A 24,874-nucleotide genomic window follows, 5' to 3' on the forward strand; every position below is an offset into this window, starting at 1 on the left:
AATAATTTATCAGAATTTAGCTTTTATTTTATTTGGGCTCAATACAACACATACTTTCACCGAAATTGTGACTGTTTCTAAAGGACCATATTCCTTCTGTTTGAATAAGCTCTCTTCTAACATACAGAATCTGGAAAATCCTTTCACAGTGTTTGTTAACAAATGATAAACGTGCAAATTAATTTTTTTCAAGAAAAACTGAGGGTTATAGGGAGAGGGGTGAAGAAGCCATGGCTTGAAGGAGCTACTCCTGAATTTCCTGCTTGCTTCCTACATGGCTAATACAGAGAAAAGAGGTCAGTAAGACCGAAACTTGCACAACCAGCCATTTAATGACATTGCAAGTTTTGTGTCCCAGATAGCAACATTGAACAAGAGATGGAAGAATCTACATTGCCCATCTACAAACCCAGAGCAGGCAGCAAATGGCTGTTGAGAGGATAACTCCATGAAGACACTGCACCAAATGGCAAACAATAAAAGTGCGTACTTTATTTTTTAAAACTAAACTTTGCAGGGGTATTTTAAATTTTCCATCATTATATTGATAACATGAAAAACTAAAAATCTAAAGAAAAACCTATACTAGATTGTAACAACTACTTTTACTACATTTTTTACTCTTATCTTAGAAGACAAGGAGGCTTTGCAATGACTTTGCTTGTACGTTTCATCCTCAGAGCTGGTCTCTAGAATCACGGTTCATTTTTCAACAAAGTTTAACAAAAGCTACAGCATTTATGGTAGCAAGGGCAACTGAGAATATGACCAACAGTAAGTATCATAAATAGATCTGAAAAATTACCTGATGTAGCAGTCCTAGAAAACTCACTTCTCCCTCTCACCCTAGGCCTTTGTGACTCTGCAGGTGTCATTTCACACCGGCATCCCTCTCCTCTCCAAAAAACCCAAACCAAACATGAGGAGCTTCAGCATCTGACAATAGACTTGAGCATCCTGCTTCCACCCAGCCTTGATTTCTTTTTTCTGTCTCCCAGCTTTATTAGGACCTGTTTGCGGTTGCTTTTCAGTGTTCCTCACAAGATGGAGCAGACTGCGCTGCAGTGGACCTTCTCTAAAGTAAAACTTGGAGTCGAGTAGTTTGTGGTCAGAGAGCTGGATGGAGCAAAAGCTCAGCTCACAGCTAGGCACTGGGGAAATGTCAGCTGAAGGCCAGTGAACTGGACTGCCTACAGAACAATGTGGTAACAGGGAAATGAGTCACTGAAGCCAGCTACAAGCCTTCCCCTGATCCTGGCACATGTAAAGCGTGGGAAGAAAGCGATGAGCCAGGCCACCTGGACAGCATAGTTAAAAAAAAAAAAAAAACAAAACCAACATCCCTGAAAATAAACTTGGATGAACTTTATAGCCATAAGCATTCCCATCTACAAACCACAGTTCTGTGTGTTTACACAGGCCTTTGAAATGGGAAAAGGAGATACATCCCAGGACCACAGGATTTTAGGTGATCCTGCTGAGGAGCATGCTAACACTTCATATTAAGCAGTAGCTGAAGATCACTTCTAATTTCAGTAACACACATTTCCCAAAAGACCTAGAACTATAAAAAGGCCATCAAATAGTTATCTATCTTCATACCGTCTCTCCACTTTGCACTGACATTGGTATTTGTTAGTTTCACTTGATTCCAGTTCTTTCTAGCTCCTCGTCTGCTTAATAGCATTAATATGTAAACAGTTATACATTTTCCAGTGAAATTACTACTGACTGAAAGACTCTGGGATTTTTTTATGATGAAAAAATAGCATTATTTCTAATTTTCACCTGCCAATAGACTTATTTTCTGAACAGACCACAAAAGAACCTTTAGGCATTTTCCCCACTGCTGGAAAATTTGTAAGCATTTTTCTTTCCTTTAAAGGTCAAATATGGCTTACGTAGCATCTAGTCGTCAGTAAAAATTATACTCTTTGCAAAGTCTGATGGAAGGGTATTAGAGTCATCATTCACAGTTTTTTCAGGTATATACATTAGTAGTACATATATACTTTGGCATCTGCAGACTGAAATATATGGTTTTCTTGAATGAATTATTATATTTTTAAATCTGCATGAGGAACAATACACACTTCTACAAAGGAATGTATGAACTTTATATTTGTCATGCAGTCAACTTCTGTGGGACATTTTTTCTGAATTAATAAACAGAATGGCTCTGCCAGACTATGTCTTTGAAATGAGAGCATATTTCTGCGGGTATTACATTTGGAATCTCCAAAAACACGGTGCTGAAAGTAGGAAATGAATAATATTATTCAGTGTGGCATTGTGGTCATTTGGCACGGGTTGAGACTGGTTGAACATTAGTTACACAAGAGTAATTTGAGGGCAAGCAGCATGCTTAATCACCGCATCGTTGCCAGAACCAGTCAATCACTAGGCACCCACAGGAATTTGAGCCCACTAGAAGTGGGTGTTCTCTCCCCAGTTCTAAAGCTATGGCATCTGGAGTCACTCCAGGATGGACCCTACAGAGATCCCAAGAGCAGCTGAGGGCCAACAGCAGCAGGGGGGATTGCACTGCCCACTCCACCGGACGGGTGTAATGATTCTTCCTTGACTTACTTCTGGAGCCTGATATCCCCCCCTGCACAGGATAGGGAGGCCGTGTCACTTGTTAATCTATCTGTGACTTAGAAGCGTTATTGGTCACCAAGCCCATTTAGCCTACACGCTGTCAATTTCGTCTCAAACCCTGAAAAAATTATAGCAAATACATATCAAAAGTTGAAAGGAAATCTGTTAGATCTATATATAGCTGTTGTGGACACACCAAAAAAGAATGGATGCATGTGAAAGCACTTGATCATCACTTTGGTGGCTACTAGTCTGTACGTTGGCAAATTATTCTGTGTTAGTGGACTTCATGAATAGAGGTCCACCACTAAGCATTCTCAGTATAAATTTTATTTCAATCCAGAATTGTTTTTTTTCTAAAATAACCCTCATATATGAATTAATTATATTCTTGCCCACACTCTTTCTGGATTCTCAGCTATCTCAATATGAGAACCTTTCAGAGCCGGGAGTGTGCATTTCAAAACCAGACCTGCGGAGAGGCTGCAGTTATTTTCATGTCACAGAGGTATCGCCACAGGTAGCACCCTCCCTCTTCCCGCCTCCTGCACAGCCAACACTGGCCACTGACAGCCAGCGCTGCACTGAAAGCATAATTCAAAAATCCGTTAAGTTTAACCAATGAAAAATATATGTATAAACTGAAAACAGTGTTAAGTCTGGTTTTGATTAGTGTAACTGACACGTATACATTTACAGCTCCACACTCCAGTATTCTGATTGGTTTTAAATCACTATAAATAACTGCACAGAGCAAACTGCAAATATTTAACTAAGTTTTTCTTTTAAATCAACTTCAGTTAACCAGCACAAGTCATGTTTGTAGACAGGGTCGCAAACATTTGGGCACTTTTCAAAGCGAAGAATTACAAAGAACTGATCTTTAAATTTGTTTCTTTCCACACCTCAAAAATAATGACCACCCTTTATTAAAGTACTAGCAGAGTTATCTCACCTAAACACTAGGTCAACTGTAGAAAGAAAAATTATATACATCTGACTTAAGGCAAAACAAAGAAGAAAACAAACTCACAAAAATCACCCTGCAGAAGCTTATAGCATACTAAATGTAGCCAAACTCTCACTGTAAAAAAAACTTGGCTGGATGCTAATGCTACTGTTCACATCTGAGAACTGCTGTTGCGGGACTGAAAAAAACTAAATACCCATTTTAGATAGAACCCTAATTTTCTTTACTTCCTTTGAAGAAAAGCAACACTGACAGTTTGTTTATGGGAATGACTGATCAACCACATCTACCCACAGAAAATAAAGGTTTATGACTTTAATTACTGCTCCGAACACTGCAGGAGAAGTCTTACAGCCTTACAGCTCAGCCACCAATTGTGAGAGCTGCAGAAGACAAGCAGCTCAAATCGCATTCTGGTAAATAAACGACCTGGTTTGATTTTACAAAGGTGGCCCATATCTCTCAGTGCTGCTACACTTTAATGATCCAAAAGTACACAATATGTTCTCTACTGCAAGTTCTCCTTAAATGATTCCATTAATTTAAGAACTCAGTCTTAAACCACATCTGGGAATTGCGATAATCCAACCATCTTCAAAACTTGTGGTGTTCATGACGTTTTCCTACAGATTTAGACATTTAGCTTTGAGCAGACAGCACAGAACATGTTTATAAAAGCAAACATGAAAATTAATATCAAAATGAATGAATTTTCACTAATTTGCATATAGTTATATCATGTGTCTACGTTAAAATAAAAATTTGGTAAAATTATAAGAATTATAACATGTTGTGTAAGTTCTGTATAGAGAGTAGAGTGCAAAGAACATACCTGGAGTTGCATATCAGCTGCAGCACACACCTTTTTGGACTCACATAGTCTTGACACCATGTTTTTTGGTAGTGGCTTGAATAAAAAAAAAAGTCAGAGCATATTCAGAATTATTGTATATTTGTAAATTGTATGCTTACTACTAGAAAAGGCTGAAGATGCAATTAAAAAAAAGACTCCTGTTGGTAATAAAAACATATTTGAAGTGCTTTGCACTGAGGAAGGAAATCTCATTTGCTAAACAAAGCCTTAAAAGGGCAATTAAGATATCGTCAGTAATTTACAAAGAAATCACTGTGTCGCAGTGTTTGTTTTTCTATAAATTGATTCTATGTTCCCTTATATGCCTGTTAAAAATATTACGACTATCTTTAGAGATAAAGAACACATAAGGCAGTTAAAGTCCTCCCAGGTCATCCTGACTAATCTTCAAAAGCAGATATAATAATAGATTCCTCTGTTGGTCTTTGAGCATAGCTCGCTCAGATTTACGCAGAGGCCCACAAAACTCCCATTGAGCTGGCGGGGTTTTCATAACTTCAACTGGGACAGGATCAGGCCTTCCAGCTTAACCCACGTAAAAACGTTTGGTCATACTGAACAGTAAATATCGACCCTTTGAAATTTTTAACAAAGTTGAATTTATTCCACATCTACGGCAATAAAATTATCCATGCCACCACAGGCAGTAAGTTACAGACATTTTTAAAGTCATTAAGCAAACTCTCTTTGACTTTCTATCCAGAAGTCTACAAGTACATCCAAAGACTTTTTAATGCCAGAATTTTAAGAATATCTGTATATGAATGATTGACCTTACACTTCTTCCACTGCTTCCTGAAGCTTTTTCATAAATGTCTTTCCTAGTAAGCACTCTTTTTTTTTTTGCTAGCAGTTTTATTAACCACCTATATTAAATATGATTAAAATAACTGGGTTCTTGCTAAAATATTAAGAAAGTTACTACAAGTTGTACAATGTCATACAGATGTTTGGTATTACACTGAACTCTAAAAGCATACCTATGCTTTTACAATGTGTTGAAGTGTTTAAGAAATAATACATGAAAGTCTACAGATCTTGATGGCAGAGCCATATGTTTAGATTCTGTGCAAACAATACGACTTCAAGACAAACAACGTTAATGTTCACAGAATAAAAAAACAACTCCAGAGAAGTTACATATAAGTGAGGAAAATGTTATCAATTAACTCTGTGGAATCTGGAAGTTAAAGCAGATAAGAAAAACTCTCAAATTGCACAGCTGTTTTATGCAGTAGCTTGCCAAGGCTTGTAACCTCTTCTCCAAGACAAATGTTAGCTGGGTCAAGAATGGGATAGAACAACACCCAGTATTTTGCTTGTTATAAATGTGCACAGCTGTTAAATTTCAACACAGAAAAATGAACCAATGAACATGAAGCCTGTCCTACAGTATATCCTTGTTAGGCTGGTATTTACCCTTCCCAAATAAAAAAATTCTGTTTCAAATTGTATGATGATTTTGGACCACTAGATTAAGTGGCCCAAGAGTAAATGGGCAGTTATCCATAGTAATAATGACCTTAGTAGCTGACTACCTTGAGCTTCCATACCGGACTTAGTATCGTTCAAAATACTACTTAATTATGTAGAAAAGTTATTAAGGCAAGAAGCAAAGTAGAAAAAAATTACAAATGGTAAAAAAGTATTTTTGGTTGGGCAATTTTTCTCCTAGCTCTATGAATATCTCTTGTCTCATCATCCTAGACAGAGTGAGGCATGCACTTCAATGACTTTTCATCCTGGAACTAAAGCACATGTGGATTTGCAATAACACAGTTTCAGTTGTCGTGCAAGGAACCCTTGTGTAAGGAAACCTATAGAATTTTGAACAGATTTTGTTATTAAGCACCAAACCTATCATCAAGTTTTGGCAGCTTTTTGGAGGCTTTCATTTCCTGCTGAAGTTGTACAGTATGGAATTAAACAAAACTGATTTCTTCTAGGAGCACCTGTATTTTGGATACAGTAAAGTATGAGAAAACTGGATGGGAATTCTTAAATTGTAATTTCTCAGTGTTAAAAAAGCTGACCATCCAAAAGCTTGGCAACAGAAATTATGTATATTTTACACAGTTATAATTTAAGATTGTTAAAGCCAAGAGCACTCCTACCAGTAAGGTCAAACCAGCTCTTTCAACATAATGGATTTTCAGTTTTATATTTCTGATATATTAAATGATGGTAAGAAGAAGTTATGTGCACAGGCTTTCGGCTGGTACACAAAATAAATAGAACAAAAGACACTAAGGCTTTTCTAATTGTCCTTTTGGTAAACCACAGTCCCACAGATCCTCAACTGAATTGGGAAACCCAAGTTTGCAGTTCACTGGGGCAGAGAGCAGCAAGGTTCAGCGATGTGGACAGGCTTTGTACGCTCCCCGGGAGAGCTGGTCACATACAGCCCTGCTCAAGAAACAACTGAAGCAGGTCTAATTCTCAGTTCAGAGCTAAGCATTTTCTTACAGACTCTCCACCCAAGAAAGTCTTGCCTTCTTTCCACTGTACTGCAAATAGCTGACCTCAAGCTGGAGAAGACTGATGAAAAGGCAGCCCCTGCACTCACCCGTTTCTCCTTATATTCTGCTACAAGCATCTGTCCTATTCTAAATGGAACTCCTGAGGGGAGACACAGAATGATCATTAATAATGTACCAAAATCTCTTTGCACAAGAGATGGCTTAGCATCACCCTCTAGAGACCAAGTAAAATGTAAATAATACCAAGAGCCTCCAAGAAAATCTTTTTATCTTTTTTGCATCCATGTGAATATTAAACAATGTAGATCTATTCTGCCCTGAAGATCAAGCTCTACTGTTTGAGCAGATTAAAATCAACAGGAAATTACAAATCATTCTTATGAGAATACTTATTGACTAAGAGACACAGAAGAAAAACATAAATGTTCTTTTTAAATCTATCAGTGCTACTGATCTGGCTCAAAGATTGTGTTGTTACCATAATTCACAAGTCAAGCAGAATTTGGCACCAGAAAAACATTGCCAAAATTAGATTAAATTGAAAGAATTATATAAAGGAGATCACTTATTTTTCCCCAAAGCACCTATGGGATTTTAAACTTTAAGATTTCAGGGAACTAAAATTAGACTCCAGATGGTTTTTCAAAGACCAACACTCCTTTCCCAAGTCTGTTTCTGTGAATGTCAGGCACAGATATGCTGAGGTCTTGAATGTACTGAGGAAGATGTACAGTTTCAGGCAAAAGAAACTATTTCTCCTTGCTCCATTACGATCTCATACAGCCCCTTAATAAGCAGCTGAGTGAAGAATAAAAATGCATCAGCAGGATTATTCTACTTTTCCTGAAAGATGAGGTCTCTGATACAACCAGAATCAAACTGTCAACCTCCTTCTAAAAGAAAGACTTCACAGAGCTTTGGCTAAACTATATTCATTGAATAACCATTCAATTTTTTAAATTTAAACACTACATGCTTTACTTTGGGTTCCACTTTTCCATCCTTCTATATTAAGTAACTTGAAGATCTTGGCATGAATTTTTCAGCATGTTTGCCATGGTGGCTAAAAGAACAGAATTCCCTGTGTCCCAAAGCATGCTTAACTCCTTACTGCTGTGCAGTAACCGCGACACATTACGACTGTTTACTATCTGTGGGCTTATTCTTGTAATCATGCTAATACAATGCTGCCTTTGTAATTCCATCTCTGTGAAAAATGAAGTCAGTTCAAATTTGAACAGCTGAAATACTGGCCTTTGCTCAAAAGAGCCTCCAAAGACACACAAGCTTAAAGTGATTTAGCTCGATAGACCTACCACGTATCTGTACATTTAACAAACAAAATTAAACAAACTCAGTGATACAGAATGGTACGCATGCACCAGATGGCCTGCCTAAGCACTGTTACGACTTCATGTTGCTACGGCTTGACTTCATGAGCTTACCTGAGTAATTAACTTGAGTATCTAATTAACACAGTCCTCTCTATTTCTTTTTTTTTTTTTCCTCAAGGTTTTTCTGTTTTGAGTTATCTTGAAGATGAAAGGAATACTAGGCTTGCTACTTTCTTGGAACAAATATTTTTGTGCTGGCCAGCTTTTTGAACTACATTCACAAGACTTGCTTCTTTTGCCAGAAGAGCTTGCAAGCTTTTTCATTCCTCAGCACTCAACAGCACAACCACCCAAAATGCACAGAAAGCAGAGACAAGCTTTCTATAAATTTCAAGATATTTTGGACTAGATCCTCAAGATCCACATCTATATGCCTAATGCATTCTCATCTTTGAAAGCCTGCCCAGCAATCTTTCTTCTACAATGCTACTAAAAAACAGTTTTCAACACTTTATGTGTTTTAATAATCAAAACAACATCTCTTTCCCCTCCTCTTCCCATAAATGTAAGCACTGATCCTAAGTGAGGATCCTCAGGACTAGTCTTTCTACAATTGGATTCTATGGCAAGGGCAATCATAAGCTGAGACTATGCCACCAAGTTTTTCTTATGTAAATATGTTCAGTAGGAGTGTTAAAAATGATACCACCTAAAATTTACATGGAAATACTATAGTGTAGATGCAACGATGCCGAAAGAAGGATGCTTTTTCAAATTATCTGCATTGCTTCCTCAACAAGCTAGGTCAGTAAAAATCCACCCTCCTGTCAATATCCAGGAGGGTTGTGTCGGTGTAGTTATTGCAGGAAAGATCCTTCTCACACAGAAAAGCTCAGTCTCATCATTCATAAGAAGAAACTTAATGAACGTTCTCATACGGAACAATATTTGGATGAAATGGTTTTACAAATTTCACATTTTAACTGTTTCACCCACCTTATTTGCTTCCCCTTGAAAAAGGGGTAAAGTGGACTAATTTTTCTTTCAAACAACTAAAAAACTGGAAAACAAAATGTTGATTCAAATTTCTATTTGCACATCAGAAAAATTAGTCAGGGAACAAGCACAAAAAATATCAAGCCCCAAAAGGGTTTTTGTGACATAGGAAATGTAAGAGCGCTGGGATTTTCTATTCAAAGTACTTTGTAACATATACATAACAGACAGAAGTAACTGCTGTAACAATCACTAAATTTCAAGAACAGAAAAGATGACTTCAGTCTATTTGTATTTAAATGGTAGACATAGAAATCTGATATCAGATTCTTAAAACTAGCTTAGATGAACCAACATAAGCAAACGCAGATTTATATATGTTGGATAACGTCTTAAAAATACATTCTAAATTTAAAAAAAAACAAAAACCAAACAAAAAAACCCAACAAAACAATTAAAAGGAAGCTGTCTAAAGCCCTCAAAAGCCACACAGCAGTTTCAGGTTCTTTTTCTCATCTTCCAGCATAATCCATTCTTGCCCCCTTCAAGACTGAATTTCGACATTAAACCTCTCTCAATTGCTCTCTGAAAGGGCAAGATTTCACCACCAATAAACATAAGAGGTTTATGGAAATGCCAAATGGGACACAGCGTCTGGTTCTTAGCTTTTGCACTGCAACTAAACATGGTTTAGATTTGTTAAGCCATTTTGAAAACACAAAGCCATAAATAATGTTCCACAAATCCTTTTCAGATGTTTTAGTCAAGCTCATTCTCTGAACTCATATGCAATCAGATTAACTCCACAATGTTTAAACACTACATGAACTTTATAGAGGACACCAGAAAGCAGTATTTCAGTATGTGGACCCTTTTAACTCCCCGGTTTCAAGGAGACTTTCTTAGTGCAATCTGCAGAAATGACGGGTCTGTTAAAAAAAAAAAAAAAAAAAAAGGGGGGGGGCAGATTTACAGAGCAAATTTCTCAGACAGTATCTACTAAAATAGAAGTTAAGCAACATAGTTTTCTAACTGTTTAATGGAGCAAACATAATTCCACTTTCATAATACTGAAATATACTGAATGCCTAGGATCGGATAAAAAGCTTCAACGAAGTGTAACACTACCCAACTTAAGAGGCTTTCTTGTTTCTGCATTGATGGGTAGTCTGTTCTTCAGCCATCACATTTGAGTACTCTGAAGCTTGCCTCAATCAAAAGCACCAGAAAAAGATCTTTGGTTATTGTTTACTGGTTTGTATTTTTGAAATGGCTGTACAAATATAAATCATGTTCTGCTGCCATGCGTTAAAGCAACCACTGAAAGTCACCTTGTTCCAAAGAGCATTGTTTTCTGAATTTCCCATAGAAAGCAGATCCTTGGAGAAGACTGGCACAGAATAGCTCTACGTAAAAAAGGGGTCAGAGTTCTAATATAGTGATTCATGACTGCCAGAACCTAACTAATCCTAATCTCATCCTAATAAAATAATTTCTATCCATTGTTTATTTCTACTTCAAACATTATTAAAAAATAACATATGAAAATGCGATTCTTTTCCTGAAAACATTTAGTCCTCTTTTCACTATTTTACATATATAATTTTTCCTACCTGTCCCGTTTTATAATGCCTTGCAAATTGGTTAACCACTCGATAGTCATTTGCAAAGTACTCCATCAGAATTGAGGGAACTTCAGCAAAATCAGTAGGACATCTGGTTCCTAGAGGCAGAATAATTGTAGACATCAGCATTTGCTATTTTCATTAACACAAATAGTTAACTTTTCCCATAGGATTTAGCAACTTTCAGTTTGGACTTTTGGTGAACTTTAATATTCTTTCCTTTATTAAGACAATATTTTATTTCCATAGTATTACTGTACATATTGCCAGAAAAGCTTCATTATAATCCTACACATTTTACTATAAATCACAAAGTAAAAGAAAATATTTGAACAGCTGGGTGAGGCACCTTATAAAGCTCTGGATCACACCCTTTTTAAACTAAACCAGACTGCAGCCAAACTGGCCCTACATGAAACTCCAAATCTATTTAAGTGTCCTAAACCTAAATCAAACTACAATGTAAATAAAACTCTGCCTTAATCCCATTCACAGTTACAATTTTTAGCTTCCATCTGTTTGCTGAGCTCACTTATGCTTTATATTAACTTCACTTTAAAATACAAAGTCATTCATCCAAGGAACACTCTTGCAGATTTAAGACATGTTCTAAGTAAATGCAATGAGGTAATATCTTAGCAGTTAGTATTTTAAAAAAGCACTTTCCCAAAAACCTTATTTACTCTAATCTTTATCAGCACCTTACACGATGGAAGTTATTAAGAATTATAACACATCACCAAATCAAAGCTGCATTTCTAATTTCTATATTAAAGTTAGGGATTTACAAGTTGTTGCTTTAATAATGGACCTACTGGGTCATCACCTCTATCCCTGTCTGCTAGAGACAATGTCAACATTCAGAACTAGTCTTAAATATAAGTACAGTTTTTGCTTCTACTTTTCTTTCTTGAAGACTATTTTTTAAAATCACTCCTTTGATATTTACAAATCTTTCTCTAATTTTTAATCTGAATTCATAACCTGTTCATACTCAATGTTTTCAGACCAGTACTGCTTTTTAGTATAAATAGCATTTCCCACACCGGTTTTTACCTCCTTTATTGAGAAACTATATTCTCTCTCAGCCATCATTATCCAAAGGCAAGACAAAGTCCAAAAGCCATCCATTGTAGCTCTTCTCTGCACCTGCTTCAGTTTGAATTTGCCTTCAGACGCGACACAAAAAACCCTGCCCAAGCACTGCATGAGGTTTCACCAGTATTTTCTTAATCATTCTAATACTTATTCCTGTTAGATACACCTCTGATGTAATTTCAAACCACCTTTGCCCCTTTCACAGACACAATATCTATTTGTAGTTCTGTATTAACACACAAAACTGTTCTACTACTGTTCCTCCACCACAGTTGAAATATCCATTTGATAGCGTAAATTCTATTTGTACTCTTTAAATGCATGATCTGCACTGTGTAGTTCTGAATTGCATTTTACTTCTAACTCTGCAGTATCCAGTCATTCAGTTCGTATACAATACCTCAATCCTTCTTTTGTGACATTAGCAGACTGGTTTTTTCTGGTTTGTTTCTTGAAAATCATTTTTAAAAAGCCTAAAACAAGGCAAGTCCCAAGACAAATGCCTGCAGAACTACACTGATGTTCCCCTAGCCCTTTATGCTTTCTCAGTGCTCCTTAATAAAACAACATAATTCTTTTAATAACCATTAAAGACAACCCTGAAAAATTACATTTTCTGCAAGTCAGAAAGGTAAAAGCTTGGGCAGTTATCCGGGACAAGTCAGTCCTCCTGTAAAACAAATGCAGGTATTCTCTACTGTGTGATAAAATAAAATGGAATACAAGGTAGGTTTTAAAAAAATCTTATACACGCACATACGCATTAAACAGTCAATAAATGCAGATAGTAAAATGACAGATTAACTTGAAAAGAAGGCCATCATATGTCAAAAACATACAGTATTATCCAAGTTTTGTGCCTATTCGCAGCAGAATGGGTTCCTGAATATTTGGAAATGTTAATCAGAAAAGGGAGGAGGGGGAGAGTAGGAAACATGTCAAATACTCATTGCGTCTCAACTAGAATGTCAAATTTTTGGTTCTTAAAATTGCGTGTAGTCATTTATTTCCACACTTTGCCACCCTAGTGTCTCATGAGAGCAGATGACTCCTAAAAAACATCCCTGGGATGAGCCCTTTGATTGTCACACGTTCTAAACTCTAAAAAAATGGTTCTCTGCACAAACAACACAACTGACTTCTGACACTGCTTTTGCAATGCTAGATCTGGAGTGAAATCCCCTGGGATGCAGGACTGCCTGGAGCTAAGGCAATGCTGAAACCAGGGGCTCAGGGAAAGTCTGAGCCTCAAAATTAGCCATTTCCTGCCCCTTCAAGACTTTGACATGCAGATGCATATGATTCACCACAAGAGAAGAACCCGACCAAAGCCGTTACTTTGGGCATATAAGTACTTCTGGAGGTCAAGAGGAGCAAGACTATATATGTGAAAGGAGTGCGGGAGAGCAGCTAACACAAGTATACAGAGCTTATACTGAAAGAGCATATACAGTGTTCACTTGTTTTAACAACGTCCAGTAGTGACACACTCACAAACAGCTCAGTCTATTTTGATTTTAAGTGGAAGACTGAAAAAAGAAGTCACTAAGTGCAAAGTATCTGTTGATAACACATAACTCTACCAGGGACTCCCTTTTGTATCATTAGCATAATATAAAAATGGTAAAATATGAAAAAAATCCTTCAGACAAGGGAGCCACAAGTTCATCTGTTTGGTTGTGGGGTTTTTTTTAACATGTAAATGTCTACTGCAAATGGGATTTCCAGTACACTATTATAGAAGAGGATATACCAAGCTGTCTGCAGGTAAGAAAAGCAGCATGCCAAGCAGCTTTAGCCAGAACATGTCTTTGACTGATCTGCCACAACTGCAGAAGGCCACAGCAGCCTGCGAGCTGTCAGCCAACACACTCATTGCCACTTCTGGAGAAGAGGGACTAAACGAAAAAAGGCAATATTCCTTTTCCATGCATCCACTAAGGTGTGATTGCATATTCTTCTGGGAAGACTGTGGCCAGTAGGTCGAGGGAGGTCATTCTCCCCCTCTACTCTGCACTGGTGAGGCCACAACTGGAGTACTGTGTCCAGTTTTGGGCTCCCCAGTTCAAGAGGGACAGGGAACTACTGGAGCGAGTCCAGCGTAGGGCAACCAAGATGATTATGGGACTGGAGCACCTCCCTTATGAGGAAAGGCTGAAAGAGCTGGGACTCTTTAGCCTGGAGAAGAGAAGGTTGAGGGGGGACCTGATTAATGTTTACAAGTATCTAAAGGGTGGGTGGTTTAAGGAGGACGGAGCCAGGCTCTTTTCAATGGTTCCCAGTGACAGGACAAGGGGCAATGGGCACAAGCTAGAACATAGGAAGTTCCGTTCAAATACACGGAAAAACTTCTTCACGGTGAGGGTGACAGAGCACTGGAACAGGCTGCCCAGGGAGGTTGTGGAGTCCCCTTCTCTGGAGATTTTCAAGACCCGCCTGGATGCAGCCCTGTGGGATGTGCTTTAGGCAATCCTGCTCTAGCAGGGGAGTTGGACTAGATGATCTCTAGAGGTCCCTTCCAACTCTGAAGATTCCATGATTCCGTGATTCATTCATGTTCATTTACATATGATAAAAAGGCCTGCCAGTTCATCATGCTTGCCAGTACAATACTTTTTTAATTTATCAACTTTGCTTCAATCGAAATCAACTAGAAAAGGCTTTACAGATTTTCTGTATTGACAGTGCATGCTCTTTGCAAGTACTATTATACTAAATTCCTTAATTCAATTTCCTAGGTAATTTTCAACCCAGGATTCACTGTGCTTTTACACTAGGCAAAAGCTTAGCTCAATTTATTTTCAGTCCTCCAGCTATTCCATTATTCTAAACTCCACATACGGAAAACTTGCAAGAGTGGATACCACCACTAGAACAAAGATCAGCAGTACAGAAAGAAGAGATACGAATGCCTAATTCTTATTAGGAGAAGAATATTCAAATGTTGTTTGGTTGGTTTTTAGATAATCTACTCCCTTCTTCTAGAAATTAAACATTTAATTAAAACAAAAAAAAAATCACTATTTTAACTTACTCACCAGTGACATGTTGGTACCGAGTTCTTCCCAGCATTGAATGCATAGCATGCCCCATTTCATGGAAGAGATTCTCCATCATGCCCGGACTTAGTAGCGTTGGTGCACCCCTTGTTGAATGGGGCAGGCTAAGCATAAGAACAACTACAGGCAGCTGGTACTCTCCATTTTCCCTTAGCCTGCCTCCACGAACTGTAAAGTGACAATCCTTTCAAGATAAAAGCAAACATATGGACAGCCAATGTCATTATATCAATGATATTAAAACAATGATGAATTTATTAAATTACACTTAAACTATTAAATCAAACCTAAACATATACTCAGTTACACAAGTTGACTTCAATGATCATTAAGTGTTGTTCAATAACAGCACACTGTTTCTCCATTTTTATTATTTGCTTCGTATTCATACAGAAACTACCTTATTCCATAAAGAAAAGACTGTGTTGCTTTTAGAGGGTTTTTTTATTTAGAATTGTCAAAACCTCTCAATTTTTCTCAAAAATATCACTAGCTCAAAGAATTGACTGATGTGCCAAATCAGTAATTTCTCTCTTCATTCTTCAGCAGTAAGTTCTTTTTAAAATATACTCCACAGCTCTCCTAGCATATTGTGAAATACTAGCAAAACAGAGTAATATATTAAACTAGTGCAAATTTAAAGTTTGTCCACTTACCACCTCACTAAAGGTAGTAATTTGCATATGCTTCCACAGAATGAAGTGTTTATTGTACTGCATCGTATAGTCAATAGCACAGTAGGCCAGAAAATAGGTGTTTAAAAATCTACCATTTCTCTCTGTGACATTTCATAGTGCCTGTCGTTCTGTATAACAAAGAGTCTGAGTTCAGCCTATCAGGTGATGTTTTTTAAACGAAAGGTTACCACAAAAATATTTTACCTAAAACCACATTTGATGTTACAGATTTTCTGTGTTTAAATTTAATTTATTTTAAATCAAGATAATTTTTACTAAACTTACATTGAATGTACACGGCCCTAACACTACAGCCCTTACTCATTACGCTGGAATCAGATCGTAAATGTTACCTGATGTGGTTTATCAGGTCGCTGAAAGAAGTCACAATAGATGTATCCCAGCAAACCTTCAGTTTCATGAACAACAGCCTGAAGGAAAAAAAAGTATCATTTCCATGATGAAAGCACCGATGTGTAAATTGAAGACATAGTATTCTAATCCAAAGATTTATAATGAATAAATGACAAATAAACTGGAATAATTCATGTAAAATCTGTGGGTAATTTTAATTGAAAAAAAAATATATACAAGGTTCACAACCTGTCCCTCAAACTACAGCCATTTCTGCATTTCAATTAAAACTAGTCACAGATTAGTATTAACAGTAAGACTATAGCCCCTAAATGACTTCTGAGAAGTCAACAGTAACCGAAGCTGATTTACTGTGGAAATAAACATAGAAAGAATAAGGAGTAATCATAAATTGACCCACAGGATATAAAGAACAGTAGCTCTTGCTGGAGGTGGAAGAGCAGTGAAGAAGATCTGGCAGTGAATACATGGAGGGAAGACAACAGAGGAACCTGATGACTAAATTATTGCCCAAGTTTTTATTTTTACCCATGTTTTTATTTTTGCCCACCCCTAAAAAGAGGGCAAAAAATAAAGACGTAAAAAACAATCTCAAACTAAAGATGACATACAGAATAAAAAAAAAAAAATGAGGCAAAGACTCATGACTGCTAGAATGTGCACCTACAGCATTCTAGTCGACTACAGCCATCTACAAATTGATGCTAAAAAAACTAGCAGGGCTCATTCAGAAGGGCAGCTTGAAAGGTACAACAGTAATCTCCAAACAGAGAAACTGCTTCTGATTCAGGCACCATTTTCACAGAGGTACATTATAAAAGCCATAAAATAGCAAGCATACAAAAGGCACTTAGAGAGAATATAAAGCCCTTGAGGTCTAACTTCAACTAAAATTAGACAACTAGTGTGTGCTCTTGATAGGTACACAAGTAATTTGAAAACAAAGTCTGATTCATGGCTCAGAGGTGCACACCACCTTGTCGAACTTCCCTTTGTCATTTCAGATGCTGGGAACAAGAATACTTACCAACTTTCGAACATCTTCAGACCAAACCTCTCCTCTCTGTGTCTGTTCAGCATAAAGGGAGATTCCTAGGAGCTGACTGAACAAAGAGTTCAAACCTTCCATGCACGCCCCAAGAGAGAAAAATGGACAGTACAAGCCAGGATCAATGTTGTACCTAAGGAAATAAAAGAATCCCAAACCAGTCAGTTGAGCTACATAAACTACACTCTTCACCTCCAAGTCACAGGATGTGACAAAATACACCAGATAAGCCCCAAGGCCCTTATTGACCATGTTTGGATTTATTTTTCAAATAGTGAAACTAAGTCACAGACTAGTTATGGCATAGTGCTTCACAGTAACTCAATTTTTCTTATATTTAAATTTGGATACCAAACTCAGCAGATGTTGACCATGATTTTCAGACATGTGGTGAACGCGTAGCTCAAACAGACCATGGCAACACCATGGGTGGCCAGACTGAGGCTTTTGATCCACAAGAGGCCACCTGCACCTAAATGCCATTCCCATGCCAAGGCTGTGCCATCTCACTGCTCAGAAAACGGAGCTGGCTTTGGCTGTGGTGTAAGCCAAATCCTCACCTAGGGCAGAAAACCAGTAAGCACTGCTGACTCTGCAGTCTCTTCTTTCGCAAGCAATAGAAAGGCCAAGGAGACACAATCAATTCCCACGTGTGAGGTGGGACTCCCTGAACCATGTAGAAAATATCTTACAGCTTTGAGACACATGAAGATTTTAGTATGTGATGTGGAGTTCAAACATGGCCAAGCTTCCTAAGCCTAAAATTGAACAACTCAGTATGTTCAAGACACTGTAGCACAGAAGACACGTGGGCAGGAGGACACCATGCATTCATCTAACCAGTGGGTTAGATGAATGGACAGTAAGGTGGATAGATAACTCGTTGAAAGTCAGAGCTCAGAGGGTCGTGATTAGGGGCACAGAGTCTAGTTGGAGGTCAGTGACGAGTGGTGTTCCCCAGGGGTCAGTACTGGGTCCAGTCCTCTTCAATATATTCAACAATGACCTGCATGAGAGGATAGAGTGCACCTCAGCAAGTTTGCTGATGACACAAAGCTGGGGGGAATGGCTGACACACCGGAAGGCTGTGCTGCCATACAGAGAGACCTGGAGAAGCTGGAGATTTGGGCAGAGAGGAACCTTACGAAATTCAACACGGGCAAGTGTAGGGTGCTGCACCTGGGGAGGAATAACCCCATGCACCAGCACAGGTTGGGGGCTGACCTGCTGGAGAGCAGCTCAGCTGAAAGAGACCTGGGAGTCCTAGTGGACAACAGGATGACCATGAGCCAGCAATGTGCCCTTGTGGCCAAGAAGGCCAATGGCATCCTGGGGTGTATCAAGAAGAGTGTGGCCAGCAGGTGGAGGGAGGTCATCCTCCCCCTCTACTCTGCCTTGGTGAGGCCGCACCTGGAGTACTGTGTCCAGTTCTGGGCTCCCCAGTTCAAGAAGGACAGGGAACTGCTTGAGAGGGTACAGCAAAGGGCTACAAAGATGATTAGGGGCCTGGAACACCCCTCTTATAAAGAAAGCCTGAGGGATTTGGGTCTCTTCAGTCTGGGAAAAAAAGACGACTGAGGGGGGATCTTATCAACACTTATAAATACTTAAAGGGTGGGTGTCTGGAGGATGGGGCCAGGCTCTTTTCAGTGGTGCCCGGGGACAGGACAAGACGTAACGGGCACAAACTTGAGCATAGGAAGTTCCACCTAAACATGAGGAGGAACTTCTTCGAGGGTGGCAGGGCACTGGCACAGGCTGCCCAGAGAGGTGGTGGAGTCTCTGTCTCTGGAGACATTCAAAACCCGCCTGGACGCGTTCCTGTGCAACCTGCTCTGGGTGACCCTGCTCTGGCAGGGGGGTTGGACTAGATGATCTTCAGAGGTCCCTTCCAACCCTATGATTCTATGATCTGCATGCACGCAGATAAACTAAGAATGAACGAAAAGCAATTATAAAAGTAGTTCAGAGATGTATGAAGCCTATACTTGGGTTCAAACTTCCTGAGACTCTGACCCTAAAAAGTAAACGAACTACAAGTGTATCAAGCAAACAAACGCTTTGCAAACCGACATGTTCCACAAGCTGCTCAGGGCCACACAACTCTGGAGATGACAGCAAAATCAGAACTGGAATCTGCTTCTAGTTGTGTGTGGACCCCAAATGGCAAAAATGTTCTTGCTCCCTCATTTCACATACAAAGTCCAAGTGTTATTTGTACCATTTTCTGGGTTCTCAGAGTAAATACTGTTTAGAGAATTGCAGTCCCTCCCTTCTATCTTCTTTCATGCTCTTGTGCTTTTGCTGATTAATGAAATGGTAACTAGTCACTGAAATTTAAACATGCATCAGCTAGACTACAATAGCTGAACACCACAGATGAGAATCATGCTATTTCAAGGCCTGTGATCAAAAGGCTTAGTTAGAGACCAGCTCTGAAAGAGTCAGCTAGTCCCTATCCACTTACCTACCCCTCCTTCCCTCCCACTCCCATACACAAAAGACAAGACCTAAGTCCACTGGGGACGGTGCACTCGCCCATACGCTGCTCACAACTGCAGCTACAATTCAGTACCCAGCTTCAGTGCACCGTGATGCACAGCAGGCTGGGGTTACTTCTCTAAGCCACAGCACTTGTTCTTGAATATGTCACTGTGTTTTGTTTTCTTTTTCTAGTATCCTTTACGTTACCTTTATCACATACTCTAGCAGCATTTTGCAACTACCATAGCAACATCTGTCAAAAATACAGGTATGCTCAGTTACAGGGTTTTGCTTATTATCACACTATACATGCCAGAAGCTAAAGTTTCTGTATTCCATTCTAATTATACTAGAACATAGACAATAAAGCTGATTTTGCCTCTACCATACTGACACAACTTGACTTCAAGATGCTCAGCAACACTTAAATTCACACTCTGCATGCTGCAAGACACACATTTTCCTTCTTACTCAAAAAGAGTCTTTACACCAAAAGAACAAAAATAATCATGATATAAATCACTTTAGATCGTTAGATAAAAAGACTGAAAGCAACTCTCTAAAAGAAAGCAGAAGAGATGAGTTAATTTCCTTGTAATAAGCCACAGAAATTTGGAGTACAAAGGACTCCTGGAGCCCTTTACACCTGGAGCCTCCCAGAAGTACAGAATTACAGTGTGTGTGTTCAATATCCTGAGATTTTAAAGTCAGCAATTCATAACAACTGCAGCTCCTTCAACAGTGGCACTTTTTGGAAAGCTAGCTGTAGCAGATAAATCTCAGATGTCTCCAGACTTTTACAGTATCACCCTGTGATCACCTTCTGCTCAGACTGTTACTGTGAGAAATTAAACCCACCACTAAGTGCTTCAGTCCTCTTCTTCTGATTCTGCTCTGAAGCTCTCCCTGCATACAAACCTGTTAAAATGACCCTTTTATTAAAAGAAAAAAATAACACCTTTTAGCAGCAAGTCCTAACAACCTCTGTAATAGTTTAGGACTGGTTTTTGTCACATCACTTTAAAATCTTATACCGTCAACCTACATATTATAGAATCATAGAATTGAATCATAGAATTGCTGAGGTTGGAAGGGACCTTTAAGATCATCGAGTCCAACCTTTAACCTACCCTCACAAAAGCCACTTCTAAACCATGTCCCTAAGTGCCCCATCTACCCTTTTTTTAAACACCTCCAGGGATGGTGAATCCACCACCTCCCTGGGCAGCCTGTTCCAATGTTTAATAACCCTTTCAGTGAAAAAATGTTTCCTAATATCCAATCTAAACCTCCCCTGACATAACTTGAACCCGTTTCCTCTCGTCCTATCACTTGTCACCAGGGAGAAGAGGTCAGCCCCCATCTCTCTACAGCCTCCTTTCAGGTAGTTGTAGAGGGTGATGAGGTCTCCCCTCAGCCTCCTCTTCTCCAGGCTAAACAACCCCAGCTCCCTCAGTCGTTCTTCATAAGGTTTGTCCTCCAGACCCCTCACCAGCTTTGTAGCCCTTCTCTGGACACGCTCCAACACCTCAATGTCCCTCTTGTAGCGAGGGGCCCAAAACTGAATATATAAGAATATAAGAATATTAAGAATATTCTTTATTTATTAATTAAAGGAATTACTAAATTAATTCCTTTAATTAATTAATTAAGGAATATTATATTAATATTCTTTATAAGAATATTAAGCCGAGTTTCCCATTTGTAATTCAAACAATTGCTTCTTTAACTAAGGACGGACCATAAATGAAAAGGTTCACTATAAAAGTACTGTCTCAATAGAAGTTTACTATAACGTGAAGCAGGATTTCTACACATACGCGCCTCCAAGGTGGGAAACATGATTATCCTTATTTTTAAAATTACAGCACTTATTTCAAAATAAATTAAAGATTAAATAGTAGGTAATGATACACATTTTGTATGGCTAAAAAGCTACATGAAAAAAAATGGCTAAAGTTATACATCACTTTTAGTCCCAATTCAGCCTTGAGTTGTGTCGTAACCTAGAGCTACATGTCCTCAGAGCCAATTCAGATAAGCAGCATTTATTAGTTCTGGATCTGCCCCAGTCCTGCTTGTCCCACGCTGGTTTCTGCTGAGCCACTCAAATTTACTGTACCTTGGTTTATGTTCCAGAAAGGTTTATTAATCCAGGTGCTATCTCAGAACCAGGGCAGTAATACAGACACGCTCAAATGGTTCCATATGGAAGTTGCATGAGGGCTCTTTGCAGAGCTCATTTCAATCAGCCCTCCCAAAGCTACGCTGACCACGCGCAAAGCCCATCTAGTACCTTCACATCCTCCTCCCCCGAGACATCTAATAGCATCCAGGGTTTCCCCACCATTTCCTCCCTGTCAATGGGGAGAAGAGAGCTGATTGTACAACATATTTCAAGAAAGAAGCCATATGATACAATACTACAAACACACACTTCACTAAATCAAAATTTAACTCCACCAACAGCTCACGGTCATAGCAAACCATCATATTTTCACAGTTGCAGGAAATTAAAACATGTAACTCCTACCAGTGAGTTCAGCTGCAGGAAAAGAGAATATGAAAATGGTAAGAAAGTCAAGAACATGACATTAAGTCATGAAATTAAGCAACATTTACACAGGAAGCAAGAAAAATCAAAAGTGTGACGTCAAGAGAGACCAGATTGCTCAAAATTTTCTGAAGAGCAGAATTCTTTTCTGATGGACCAGCTAATGCTGGAAACCATTTCCAAGCACATGAAAGACAAGAAAGTCATCAGGAATAGTCACCATGGATTCACCAAGGGCAAGTCATGCTTGACCAACTTGATGAACTTCCATGATGAAACAACTGGCATGGTAGACAAGGGGAGAGCAGTGCACACTGTCTACCTGGACTTCAGTAAGGCCTTTGACATTGTCTCCCGTAAGATCCTCACAGAGAAGCTGTCGATGTGTGGGCTGGATGAACAGACAGGGAGGTGGACTGAAACCTGTCTGAACGGCCAGGCCCAGAGGGAGGTGATCAGTGCCACAAAATCTATTTGGATTTGGAGACCAGTGAGTAGCAGTGTACTCCAGGGGTCAATACTGGGTCCAGTCCTGTTTAACAATGCTGTGGATGATGGGGCAGAGTGTACCCTCAGCACGTTTCCTGATGACACCAAACTGGGAGGAGTGGCTGAGATGCCAGGGGGTCGTGCTGCCACCCAGAGGGATCTTGACAGGCTGGAGAAATGGGCTGACAGGAATCTTGGAAGTTCAAGAATTGCAAAGTCCTGCACCCGGGCAGGAACAACCCCAGGCACCAACATATGTTGGGAGCCACCCAGCAAGAAAGCAGCTTTGCAGAAAAGGACCCGGGGGTTCTAATGGACACCAAGCTGAACATAACCCAGAAGTGGGCCCCTGCCGCAAAGAAGGCAAATGGCAACCTGGGCTGCGTTAGGCAAAGTATTGCCAGAGTTTGAGGGAGGTGATCCTTCCCCTCTACTCAGCACTGGTGACACCACACCTGGAGTGCTGCATCCAGCGCTGCGCTCCTCAGTACAAGAGAGACATGGACATACTGGAGAGAATCCAACAAAGGGCCACAAAGATGATGAAGGGATCATAGGAGAATCTCTCCTATGATGAAAGGCTGAGAGAGCTGGGACAGTTCAGCCTGGAGAAGAGAAGGCTCAGGGGGATCTTACTAATGCATATAAATACCTGGAAGGTGGGTGCAAAGAGGATGGAGCCAGGCTCTTCCCAGTGGTGCCCAGTGACAGGACCAGAGGCAATGGGCACAAACTGAAACACAGGAGGTTCCCTCTGAACATCAAAAAACATTTTTTCCTTGTGATGGTGACTGAGCACTGGTACAGGTTGCCCCAGAGAGGTTGTGGCGTCTCCATCCTTGGAGATGCTCAGAAACCACCTGGATAAGGTCCTGAGCAACTGCCTTAGGTGGCCCTGCTTGAGCAGGGGGGTTGGACTAGATGACATCCAGAGGTCTCTTCCAGCCTCAACTATTCTGTGATTCTATGAAGATGTCATATGGAGCCTAGGACCAAGACCACACGGGTGCAGTATTTCAGCTTTACGTATCAGAGGAGGACAACATTTCATGCTAACCACAAAGGATTACCACATTCAGTTGAAATACTGGATTAACGCGTTTGCTGGGGGGCAGAGGAGAAGAACTCTGAAACTACTTTATGTTTCACTTAATTTTTGTCAAAAATGCAGATAGAAACTAGCAGGAGATCGCAGCGATGTTTATTCATAGGTAGAGGAGCTGACATTAATATATTACAAGGAGAAAATAAGTGCCTATTTCTTCCTCATTCTCAGCACTCCTTGAACATGCGCTTTATCCCCATGAACTTACCCCATGATGTAGAGGATGGGGAGAAGGCTTTCTGATAGGTATTTTGTAATACACTGTCACTATCCAAAGTGGGGGAAAAAAATCAGTCTGTAATAGTTTTGTCTTTTGGAAAAGCATGATACTTACCCACCCACACAGGAAAATAGCAGTAACAGACTATACTGGCTTAAGGCAGACTCCCCAGGGGAACTAGTCCCCTACCATGGCTTAATGTTTGAAGATGTCACAATCTTGACATTTTGAGTACAATGAGGTCCTGATTAAACAAACACTTTAATAATAACTACACAAAGTTTATGTCAGTCACTTCTGGTAGAACATTGTCAGGATCAAACCTCTCCCACATTTAATGAAAAATGTGTGTTAATAGTCCTCTTGCCAACGGAAAATTGCAAAAGTTTTGAAAAACAACATTTTTTTAATACAGAACGCAAAAAAAAATGGTTTTAGTTCTGATCTTACTTATTTCTCCATGTCCACGTTGCCTACTACACCAGTGTACAAACAAAGATCAAAGACAAAGATACTGAAAAATCCTCAAATAACTCCAGTGTCTAATGACACAAGACTAATATTTAAACTACTAATTACAATCCTGACAGTGGTCAGTGGTGATTATTAAGTTATCTGGCATCCATAGTTTGTTTCTTTGTTTGCAAGCCACTGCAATGTCATAGGAGTTACAAGGAAAGTGGTTAGAATAGGATAATATAAAGCAATTTTCACAATCAGATGATAATAATCAATAAGACACTTCAAAATGAGTATTGGGTACGGAAAAAAAGCTACTGCTCCAGGAAATGGATAGTACATCTTCAAAAAAATCTTTCTCTAATACCGGTCTATAAGTGATAATCATTCCAGACACCAAAACAGATTTAATTCACAAGTTTTAAA

At 39.2% G+C, this 24,874-nt stretch overlaps 1 protein-coding gene across 1 annotated transcript in view; it reads right to left on the reverse strand.

Moving 5' to 3' along the window:
• The window catches only part of MIPEP (mitochondrial intermediate peptidase), a 76,926-nt gene that overhangs the window by 27,344 nt on the left and 24,708 nt on the right, over positions 1-24,874 (reverse strand). Inside the window, exons 11-15 of the mRNA XM_054216436.1 lie at positions 17,117-17,270; positions 16,068-16,145; positions 15,017-15,221; positions 10,869-10,978; positions 4,404-4,478 (exon numbers count right to left, since the gene is read on the reverse strand). Coding sequence (XP_054072411.1) covers positions 4,404-4,478; positions 10,869-10,978; positions 15,017-15,221; positions 16,068-16,145; positions 17,117-17,270 — 622 coding nt within the window. The remainder of the gene's footprint in view (positions 1-4,403; positions 4,479-10,868; positions 10,979-15,016; positions 15,222-16,067; positions 16,146-17,116; positions 17,271-24,874) is intronic.

The sequence above is a fragment of the Rissa tridactyla genome, chromosome 1, assembly GCF_028500815.1.
Source record: "Rissa tridactyla isolate bRisTri1 chromosome 1, bRisTri1.patW.cur.20221130, whole genome shotgun sequence".
In the NCBI taxonomy this organism is placed as follows: domain Eukaryota; kingdom Metazoa; phylum Chordata; class Aves; order Charadriiformes; family Laridae; genus Rissa; species Rissa tridactyla.